Raw genomic sequence first — 11,435 nt, 5'->3', positions numbered from 1 at the left:
CCCCCCCCGTTTTTGATCCCATTCCCCACTCCACCCCCACAAAATGTCTCTAGTATATGGCTGTTCATTATTCTTATTATTTTCTCACCTGGTCCATTATATTCCTGCTATGAGCGAAACCATCCGGTATTTTTCTTTCTCTTTCTGGCTTATCTCACTAAGCATGATCTTTTCCAGCTCCATCCATGTTTCAGCTTACTTCTTTACCTTGCACTGACTATCCTTTTGGGGTAGGGGTGGGAGGGGATACTATATATGTGTCTTATTTCTCCACTGAAAATCAAACACTTGGTTGTATTGTGAACACATTAATTCATTTTTTCCCAGTACAGTTTACACTGCTGGATGCCTTTTATTGACAACACAGAGGCAGCCGTGGGCCGAGCTCCCCCTGGCCACCTGCCAGCTTTCTCCTGTGCCTCCTCAGTGTCTGTACTGACCACTGGGGCAGGAGGGTGGACAGTCAGCGTCGCCCGCTTAGCCAGTGTCCATCTATGCAGTCTGGAGCCTTCCTCGGCTGTGCTGGGTTTCTCTGTTGGCACAGGCAGGCTCCTGCTGCGGGGAGTTGTCGGAGGACCATGTTGATGTGTGGGGTTTGCCCTGCTCTCTGGTCACAGGCGCTGCTACTTGGTGTACCACACCCTGGGGTTAGGAGGCCTGAAGCAACCTCCCAGACCTGGTCCTCAGGGATAAGGATTCTCAGCCAACTTCTTCTGTCAAGTCCAGTTAATTAAATACAACTTAGTTTAAAAAAAAAATCAATACCTCTCTTAGCAAGAAAAGGGCACTCCATCAGTCAAGGTTGTCACAATTCCAAGAAGACTCTGTCTGTGCCCCACCCACCTAGCTGGGAGTCAGCCTCATCCGCAGCACAGACCTTGGGCAAACTGGACTTACACTCGTCATTCCAGTGCAGGGACTTGGGGGGCGTCAGGGGACTTTCTGCTGTAAAACAGAATTGGGAGCTGGTGGAAGAGGCTTCTGAGAGAGGAGGGAGAAGACTCACTTAGAAAGGGGGAGTTAACTTGGGAGAAATTTTCGAATTAGGATAAAAATCACAGACTTTCAGAATCAATGGAACTTTGGAAACGTAGTTAACCGCAAGCATGCCCTTTATTTTTTTTATGCTACATAATGAAATTTATCCTTTTGACCAGTTCTAAGTGATGTTAAATACCTTTGCGATGTTCTGTGGCTATCACCACTACTTATTTACAGAGCTTTTTCAGTATCCAAAACTAACATGCTGCCACCTAAATAATAACTCCCCACTCACCTTCTTCTTCTAGCCCCTTCTCTTTTAAAAGAGAAGAGAAAGTGGAAGTACAACCTTCTGTTTGAATACTGAGGATGTCCTAAAGGCAATTTCTGGCTTCCCTGGCTCTTGTTCCTCTATCAGTACCAACCTGCCCCCCTCTTGGTCCACTTCATTTCCAGGTTGGCTTAAAGCTAAAGCACAGATTTTGGCAGATGAGACCTGATTTCTAATGCCAGTGTTTCTGTGTAAATTTGTCTTCAGTATTCCAGTTCAGCACAAAGGAATATCATTTCCAGCTTTCCAAGGCTGAAGTGTGACAAGAATCACAAAAGGCAGGAGTTGATGGAAAGAACGCTAGACGAGGGGTCAGAAAAGCTGGGCACCAGCCTGTGCACGTCAGTGTGAGGCCCAGGCCTGTTAGCCGGGAGGCCACGTGGTCCCACGGGCAGATGTTGTGCAGGTGAAGTGGACACCTTTGAGTGCCATGCAGATCTCAGCTGCAACGAACTTTACACTCCTAAGCTTGTGACTCTTGAAACAATGACCCCAACAGATGAGGAAGTAGGAGAGAGTCTGTGCTTGGCTCCTGAACTTGCTTTGCAGGGGCTGTGGCAGGAAAGGCCTGGGCCAGTTGCTTCTGGACCCAACCAGAGTGTCCATTCCTGGCTCTTGGAAAGTCTGAGTGGTCAGAATTGACCCTGCATTCCCCCCTCACAACCTCAGCTCCCAAGTCTTCAACGAACCTGCTGCTCCCATCTCAGCTGCTTTGGCTTCTTGTCCCAGATTCAGAGCTCCAAAATAACCTGGCCAGACAGATGGAAGGAAACTTTTACACCCCTAGTCAGGTGACGGGCCTCCTGGTGTTGCCAGTGTGTTTCCACTGATGCCTGTTTCTGCATTTTATAAAAAGATTTTTTTTTATGGAAAGAAATCTTTGGAGTAAAGAAAGTGAAGAATCATATTCCTCTTATTTTATTTTTGCAAAATATTTTCTTTGTAATCTATCTGATAGGCTCGGCTGGCAGACTCATGCTTGCCTAGCTTTGTCCTGACCCCACATGCAGGCTGATTTATATTCTGCCACTAAGAGAAAGCACTTAGTTAGCTGGAGCTGGCATTTCTCTCTCCTGGGAGAATTATAAGACTTTCCATTGCATATTCATGTTTATTATGCTTTCTTTTCCTTACAATAAGATTTCCTTATTCTCCTAAAGGAAACAGGTTCAGAGAAGGTCATGTGGTCACACAGCCAATACAAAGAGCAGGACTTGACTGTGGTGCTTTGAGAGGCCAAGCCTGGCCTGTGGAGTGGGGGAAGTCTGCTTCCAGAGCTCCCAGACTTTTAAAAGAAGCATCAGACACAGGGCCTCCCTCATTGCACATCTGCTTGTAGGAGGAGAAGAATTTCTTCCTCAACAAAGTTTTTAATCCCTTGGCAGCTGGGTTAATTACCTGGCCTCACCCACACCCGTGACTCAATCTGGCCATAGAAGCCAAGAACGGAAATCCCATCATGCGTGTGTCATTCATGGGGGGACTGGCTTCTGGGGCCAGCGTGGCCACCCAGCTCAGCCTCAGTCACGCGTGCCTTGTGGCACCCTCGTCTACACTGGCCTGCAAAGTCAAGATCTTGGCTTCCCATGTGGAAAATGTGATTTATAAAGAGGAATTGTGACCCCACAACTGCACCATCCCAACTGCCGCCCAGCCAGTCACTTCCCTGTAGGCCCCAGGCTGTGAAAGTACTAAGAGAGCAGAACCACTTCGTGCGTTTCCTTCTCAGCAACTAACTAGTAGAAGATGCGATAGGGTTTTTTTTGGGTTTTTTTTTTTTGTCATTGTGTTAAAAGTCATATTTTCATTTTTGAGGACACACAGTGTTCTCTAAGATATCAAGGAGGAAAGGGGAAGGGACTTGAAATAGAAATACCCATAAAATATGAAATGTGTTTGACACACAGACATAAATGGAAGCCTGTACTCAACGACTAGTGGTTATATCTTTTTCTCAAGAACATGTGGACCTTTTTATAAAAATTGACCCTATACTATGTTCTCATAAAGCAAGTTCCAACAAGAGTCTCAATAGGATATAAAGCAAGTTTTCCACCTACTATGACAATGAAGTTAGAAGGCAGTAACAAAAAGATAACTTTTTAAAGTCTCATATACTTGGAAAGCTTTAAACCTGTCTATTACAATTAGGTCAAAGAAAAAATTCATAGTTGAAAATGATGAAATGTTTACAATTGTGTTGAATTATCTTTTAATTGCAGGTTGTTTGAGGTTCTTTTAGAAGCGAGGAGAGGTAGAATTACTTCCTAAATGTCTTAGAAAACTATTTTGTAGACACTGCTCTACAGAATTATAAATATTATCTATATATTTAAAAAATTGTGTCTGGTTTGGTCTGACTGAGAGCAAGAAGGGTTAAACCTCCAGGCCTAAGTTTTAGAAATTGTTTTTCCTATATCTCTCCACTTAAATACCAATATCAAAATCATCTAAAAATCTCCTTTCTTCCTCCTCTAAATATAGATTTACATGACATAGAGAATAGAAAGGGAAGAATAGAGAAATTTTACTTCATTCAAGGTAGCTCTAGGCTGGGACATTTGGTCTGAATTTCTTTTGAAATTTGACATACTTTATATACAGTTTTGAACTGTATCTGTGACTGGTGATGGGTAGTTTACAAACAATGGTGTGGGGGAGGTGTTTTTCTTCTGGAGTCAATTGACAGAGGGTCTTCTGGACAGATGATTTCTTCCCACACATAAGTCCTTTTGCAAGAAAAGTAGATTCAAGATTTCCTCAAGGTTCAGCTTATTCTCAGTAATGATTGCTTTTACCCACAATTCTTTCCTGTTACCTCACTGCCCTCCTATGTTGAAGAAAAACCACAAAGACAGTTGGATTTCTCTCCAGAAGGAAGAAACTAAGTTTCTGGATCACCTCATGGTGGTCCTTGTCGCCAGTCCAGGAGGAAGCTCTGCCGTCTACTGCCCTCTGCTGTCCAGATAAAACCAGGCTCCTGCGCACCTCTTTCCCACGTGGTCCATATAAACCTCATCCTCTTGGATTTTGGTCTCCAGAGTGAGAGCAGGTGCCTTTAAAATGTAAACATGTTTATATAAAATGTAAACAGCCTCATCTCCCACTACCACTTCTAATTCTCAATTCCTTCCCCTCTACTGCTCTACATGGACTCTCGGATTGTTTCTGAGAAAGGAAAATACTAAGTTTAGAGAACTATGTGCAGCTTATAATAAATCCTTCAAGTGCCCAACTGATACCTCAGGCCCCTGCTCATGCCAACAATGATCATTAATCAAAGTGGTCAGTAGACCTACATCCTAGTCTACTAATTAACTCAAATGCTTGATGTTTTATGTACAAGATGCTGTGTTGAGCAGCATGACCCATGGTATGTGAAACGTGTGAAAGAGTGACTGTCTTCAGAAGAGCACCAGTCTAGAAAGACAAATGACAAAACTGTGATGATAGAGAGCAGCGTATGATGCGCCACGGAACTGCCAGCGAAGAGCCTGGGAAATAAGAATACTAGTTGCTAAATGGCAGACCCTGCTTAGCCAGTGCCATTCCATAGCAGGTCATGTTCCCGATTAATGGGACTAGGGAAACACTCCAAATTAAATCATCAGACATTTTCTCAACTCTCCTGGCCGTTCCCCTCCCCTCTACCACCAAGATTAAGATCCCACCACTTTATCATTGGTTTGACAAATACCAATGGAGCACTCAAGTGCTAGGTATTCTACTACGCTCTGGGGCAGTAACTGTGAACAAGATGTGACTCTTGCCCACATGGGCCTTAGGGTCCATAGCAGGCCATGGGAAAATATAAAGTTAAATACATAACAGTGTGAGAGGACATCATGTCCTGCTTCCAGTTCTTACTCTGATTTGCTTTAAAGTAGACAGTGGAAAATGAGGGGGAAGTCTTCAATGGGCATGGTTCATTGTTACAATTTGGGGGAAATTTAGGTGGATTTTGTTCAGACTCTTGGTCCTTACCAAAGGAGTTTAAAGAGGAGGAAGAGATGGAGATGGGGTGGGGGGGGGAAGCAAGGTTGGGAAGCAAAGCAAAGGTAAACGGGCTTTAGACATGATGACAACATTTCACAGTGCTTCTCCCAAGAACTTGCTACTGTTTTGAATGCTGAGGTGGAAAGAGCCCTGTGACTTGTCCTCTGTCACTGTCTGGGACAGGCACACCTTAGCTCATCTGGAAATGGGAATATAACACCTGCTGATCCTGGGTTGTGGAGAAGCAAATGAAGGAGTTTGAGTCATTGATACCAACTCTACAATGTCACAGAAATCAGCAATGTCACTACGTTACCAGCAACACAGGGACCCACAAGGCGGAGGATGGAGATAGCTGCCTTCCGCAAGCCCCGTCCAGATGGAGCACCTGCAATTAAGTCTCCTTGGCAACCCTTCTCTGCAGCTTCCCTGCTGAAGTCACACTCAGCCTAGGAAGAGTAGTTGAATCAACCACTCTCTGTGGATTTATTGATATTTTTAATGCTGTTGAGGTACTGATGAGAAATTGGAATAATGCAACTTCTCTGAGCCATTGTTTGGGGTATTATTTTATTAAAGAGCTGCCCCTGTGGAGGTTTCTGAAGCCCAACTGACATGGCATAGCACCGGAACCTACCACTGGCTATCTGTTACCTCTCCAAGACTTCTTGTGTGCATTTAAAGCTTTGTGCCTGTGAATTCTCCCATCAGGATGTGACACACCCGCCACTGGACAAAGGGGGCAGCATTCTCTGGTGGTTTTTCTCCCCTGTTGTTCTAATTGAGCCAGGCTGGGATGAGGGGGAGGCAGTGCCTCAAGTTTGCTGGAGGCTGGTCATTCATACCAGCCAAGCACCATCCTGGAAACTTTGCAGATGTCACTTAATTCCTGCTTCCTATAAACAGTTGGGTAGAGAAGCCAGTGAGCACATCTGCCCCGCCACCTAGCCACCCTCCCTTAACCAAAGGACAGCTCAGTAAATCTTCCCATAAATACACCCTTCCATCCAGCAGCCTTCCAAGTGAGCATGTTATCCTCTCAATTTACATTAAAGATGTCAATTCAAGATGGCGGCCAAGACAGGCAAGCATGAGTGGCTTAGGAGCTGGAGGTATGTGCTGCGTCTACTTCCAAATTTCACATCTCCCTGAGAGCCTCTTCTCTCAGAGGGTAGGAATCAATTTTTTCTAAGTATTTTCCCAAAAGTTGGTATCCCATCTGTATAGGAAAACAAGTTCCATTCAAACATTAGTAACATACCCAGAAGTAATTATTTTATAAATCTTTTGGTCCTAATGCCAGATTCTATGTATGAAACTGTCCTCAGTTCTTGGAAGAATTGAAATGAGGTCAAAAGTCAAATATTCACTCAGCCAACATGTCTCAAATGCCTACTAAGTCACAGACCCTGGGCCAGAGGTCTGAGGTACAAAGGTGAATAACAGAAGTTACTCCCTGACCTTGTGGAGACTGTAGCCGATTAGCTTTGTTGTTGTTGTTTTCCTTTAAAAATATAAAAAGGAAACGTTCAATATCTCAAATATATATATATATATATATATAAAGGAAACATATTGACTGCAGATTATATGGAAATCTCAGGTAAGAAAAGAAAAGGGAAATCACCCCCAAATTCAGACAATTATAATTCCTGAGGACAGGGCTTTTTGCTTAGTGTCTATGTAGCTGTGAAACCTTAGACAGGCCTACAGGAGAAGACAAGTCAATGTTTTCTGATCAGGGAGAAGGCCGCCCTTCATCCTATCTCTGTGAAATAACCATTGCTGATGTTAGAAAATACTCTTCGTCTCCTTTCTTCGTGAAATTACTGGTTGTTCTTCTCCTGCCTTACCTAAGACAGCTGGATAAATGATGGCCTCTTTAGTACCCTTCAAGGAATCCGATGCCACCCACCAAATTGGCATCTTAAATGTTCAAGAGGATCAGCCTTTTATACCCTCAAACCCCTCACATGGCCCACCTTGTCCTCACTGTCTCCCTCAAATCTCTCTAGGAAGCCTCAGGGCCAGAAGTAGGCTTACATGAGAAAAGTTCCCTTGGATAGCAGTTTTAGCAGTTTTCCTCAAACCAGGCTACGTACAATTTCAAAACTCCTGACCTGTCTTCCCATCACACTCTCTTGAGCATGAGGTCCTTGACACGAGCTGCCTCGGCCAGTGACTGGGATCCATGCTCCAGACTAGCAGAGGGCAATGTGGTGGTCAGAGCTGTGACCTGAAATGATGCTATGAGTCATTTGTGAGGGTTAGACAAAGAGGTTGTTAGCTTTTCAAAATGAAGTTTCAGACCCACAGCAGTCTGACAGATTTTATTGAGAAGACTGCTCTACTAGCCATGAGTTTGAGTAGGAACATACAGCTTAGGAAAGAAGGGAGTTGCTATTTCCTTGCATCAAACAGCAATCAAAGCATTCATTTTTGACAGGGATTCTAGTTCTCATTTGTAGGTTTGAAAGGGTCAAACTTTCCCAGTTGTTGACTCAGACACTGTTGTCACTATGTGTCCATCAAGGGAGGCAAGGCATTACACATTACCTACCTCTACTTGTGAAATTTGTGAGTCTTCCTGTAACTGCCTTCTGGCCAGCAACAGACGCAGAGATAGTTGCTTTCATTATCTCACAGGCATTTGGGATTTTCTGTAACTTCAAGGGCAAGCCAGACTGACAAGAGCTTTGAACTTCTGTCTAGCCTGTCAGATCAATGAGGGCTGGGGATCCCAAAATGCAGCCTCAGCTTTTTGAATGGGTGTTGAACACCCATTCCCAGGACTTAACATTTCAAGAGTTTTCTGTAGCCTATTTTGTGGAAAACCCAGGTAGTGGGTGATTGGCTTGCAGAGTAAAAACCAAAGGAAGAAGTTACTTATTTCTTCCATGAGGCTTATCTGGACCCCTGGATAAGGGAAGAACACAAACTGTGTTCATCTAATTTGGGCGCATATAGGAAGACAAGCGTGAATGCCCCAGTGGACTTACTGAACACACTTGAGCTCACTGGCTTCATTATGAAGGAAATAATTTTCCAAATCAACAGTTATCAGAGATAAGCCTCTTTAACAAGATTGCTTAGCTAAGGGAGATGATTAGAATCAGATGATCGTTACTTAAGCTGTCATTGAATCCTTGCTATTTGTCAAGTATTATGCCAAACATTTGATGTACCTTACTTGCACATGTCATTATTCCCATTTTACAGTGGAATAAGTCAGTGTTAATAAGTGTTAAATGTCTAACATAAAATCACATCCAAAAAATGTGGTGAGTCCCAGCCTCTCTAAGTTTGAAGCTCATGCTTGTTTTAGCCTCTCTCCCCATTCAGGCTTTTGCAGCCCGATTTGCATTGTGAAGAAGTAATACAAAAGATGGGGAAGTTCAACGTGATCACCCTCTCAGCCAGCTGAAGATCCCCCTCTGTGTCACCAGGCAGCCAGAGTGTTGTGTGCAAAGTGCCTCTGCCAACCACCCATGTGACCAGACTGGTCACCTAGTCTACCTAAGTCTCATTTTCTTACCGATGCAACAGAAAAGACTAGAACCATTAGGCCAGTGGTTTTAAGCTGTCCTGTGGGGACTGAACAGCTTTTTCTTTTTCCCTTTCAACCAAACAAGCTCTTGCTGGAAGAGAAGTTTCTCTCCTTGGGAAGGGAGGCACATGTGGAAGGCAACCCCTGGGTTAGTGGCTAATGGTTAATGTCGGTGACCTTCCAGTTTGATAGTTGTTGGCCAGGTCCTCTGTTATTAAAAACGCTGCTGGAAGAGTTGGTGACTCACATGGCTTGAGTGTATACTGAACAGGGGAGAATGGCTTTTGATGCCTGTGGCAAGGAAGAAAAGTAACCAAGGAAAAGGAGGACAGAAAGCAGAGCTGCAGTCACAGCAAGCCTGTCTGGCTGGCCCCTGGGGAGTGTGACCAGCAGAGCAGACAGAGCAGCGCCAGTCACCTGCAGTCTCATGATAGTGGGGTAGCGCCGTGGACACCAGCGTGAGACGAGGCGGCGGGCCTAGACGATACCTCCTCTTTACTCAGTAGGATAAAAGTCCTGTTTTCTTTTAGTGGTTTAGGATTTAAACAATTTTCTGTTTCTTTGTGTTTTTCAGATCTTAAATCCAAATTTCATCCAAGAAGGTGAGTTAAAAGTGAAATAATACAGACATGGAGATTGACTAAACTAAGGCAACCCTGCACTGTTGTGGAGTTGTAAACAACAGTGATGGTCTGTAGTTGGACAAGAAAAGCTGTTTCTATAAACTGTTAGGGTGAGAAGGACCCCAAGTGGCAGTATGTATAATGGGACCCAATTTTTTTGCAAAAAAAAAGTGTGTTTGTACAAAGCCGGAAGGCCATGTGTAGTGTACTTCACGGTAGTGCCTCTGGTTTAAGGCAGCTTGCAGCGTTTTCTTCTCTCTGTATCTCCTGAGTGTTCTGCAATAAACATTTATTGCTTTTAAATTACTTTTTAAAGGGACACAGATGATAACACATAGCTAAGTTATCTGGGTTGTTATAACACACATGTAGGCGATGAGAACAGTGTTAGAAATGACTGTTGTCTTCTAAATTTGATCTGAATGATGCAAATTTATGTTGATTTGACCACAGTGGCCCCAGAATTCCTTGTGCCCTTGGTGGATGTGACCTGCTTGCTTGGGGACACAGTGACACTGCAGTGCAAAGTGTGTGGGCGGCCAAAGCCCACCGTCACCTGGAAGGGCCCAGACCAGAACATCCTGGACACTGACAATAGCTCAGCCACATACACCATCTCCTCCTGGTAAGCTCATCCCCCCTACTCCCCATGCTGGCACCCCCTGTGCAGCACCCAGTGGCTAGCTCTCAGTGGGAGAGGCAGCTCCTCCTCCTGGTTACTCAGTCTCTTCAGACAAGGGCTGCCCTGGGGCTATTGTTGAGCACACACTTAGCCTTGTTGAGGAGAGTGGTTGAGTCAGACAGCATTGGTAGGACAGAGTGTAGGTGAGCCTCAGAATGTCGGTGAGCCTCAGATCCAGCCTCACACTACAACCCACCACAGGCTGATACATCTGGGTCACGAATAGCACCTGCTTCACATGCTGCCCAGGCCCTACAAGAATGGCTTGTAGGCTGCCTTCTAGACTCCCACTAAACAAATAAAGTGGGTCAGGTTGGAACTATACTTACACTGAGACGCACCTGCTTAATGATCTTTCCTTAATGATCCCCAAGAGAATCTTATGTTGGGAAATGGCAAAGGCTCCAGCTTGCGGCAAGAATGTGGCCCTCAGATTCCGACATTGTGGGCCTCTCTGTGCTCTGCAAGATCCTGTGAAACAGCCATATATTTAAGTCCGCCACTAACCTGGGAACTATGTTATTAGAAGGAAAAAAACAATTCACTCCATAATGTACACTAGAAAACAGAAAACTCGGTCACAAACATACTTCACACAAAAAGGCTATTGAACAAAACTTGGTTGGCTGCCTCTCAATCATTATGTTAGTATTTACTGCTATGAATTATGAGCTTCATTGTGTGCGACTGCTTACAATGGGTAAGTTATAACAAGCCCTACGTGCTTAAGGAATATTTGTGGAAGAAATACCCAGAATAAGGAAACTTTTGCCCATTAATTTATGTGCATGTGAAATAGTATTCTCAGCAGTGTCCCTGACTAGGCACTATAATATCTGTGCACCAGGGAGCTAAGTGTGAGACTTAGTGCTTGGTGAGGTGATGAAGGTCAGGAAGTGTCACAACTGGTGGGGAAGGAGCTGTACTGTGACTTCTGCATTTAACCCTTCAGCCATCTTCTCTTGTGATGTCCCAGACCCCAGCTGGAACTATGGGGGAGTTATCTTTCCTGGGGGATGGGGGAAAGGTACTCCTTCATTTAGTTATTCTGAGGGCCCCACATGTAGTATTTAAAAGACTGTAGTCTTTCCATTTTTTCAGATCACTTACTACAGATTGTGTGACTGAAAATAGTTTAGGATAAGGTTGCTAGGTGGTGATACTAGCAATATCATGAGCTCATATAGGACTTTATTTATCTATTTCAAACCACATTCTAACTCTTACCTCATTAGCTCCTTTAGTATCCCTTATTTACAACCAACTTGAGCCATA

The 11,435-nt window shown here is 44.2% G+C and overlaps 1 protein-coding gene across 1 annotated transcript in view; it reads left to right on the top strand.

Annotated features, from left to right (window-relative positions):
* The window catches only part of KALRN (kalirin, RhoGEF kinase), a 408,565-nt gene that overhangs the window by 376,156 nt on the left and 20,974 nt on the right, over nt 1-11,435 (top strand). Inside the window, exons 50-51 of the mRNA XM_012730450.1 lie at nt 9,430-9,457; nt 9,932-10,103. Of these exons, the coding sequence (XP_012585904.1) occupies nt 9,430-9,457; nt 9,932-10,103 (200 nt within the window). The remainder of the gene's footprint in view (nt 1-9,429; nt 9,458-9,931; nt 10,104-11,435) is intronic.

The sequence above is a fragment of the Condylura cristata genome, unplaced genomic scaffold (assembly GCF_000260355.1).
Source record: "Condylura cristata isolate star-nosed mole 26May11 unplaced genomic scaffold, ConCri1.0 scaffold00003, whole genome shotgun sequence".
In the NCBI taxonomy this organism is placed as follows: Eukaryota; Metazoa; Chordata; class Mammalia; order Eulipotyphla; family Talpidae; genus Condylura; species Condylura cristata.
The sequence above is the reverse complement of the archived record's forward strand: the minus strand, read 5'-3'. Positions and strand labels throughout refer to the sequence as shown.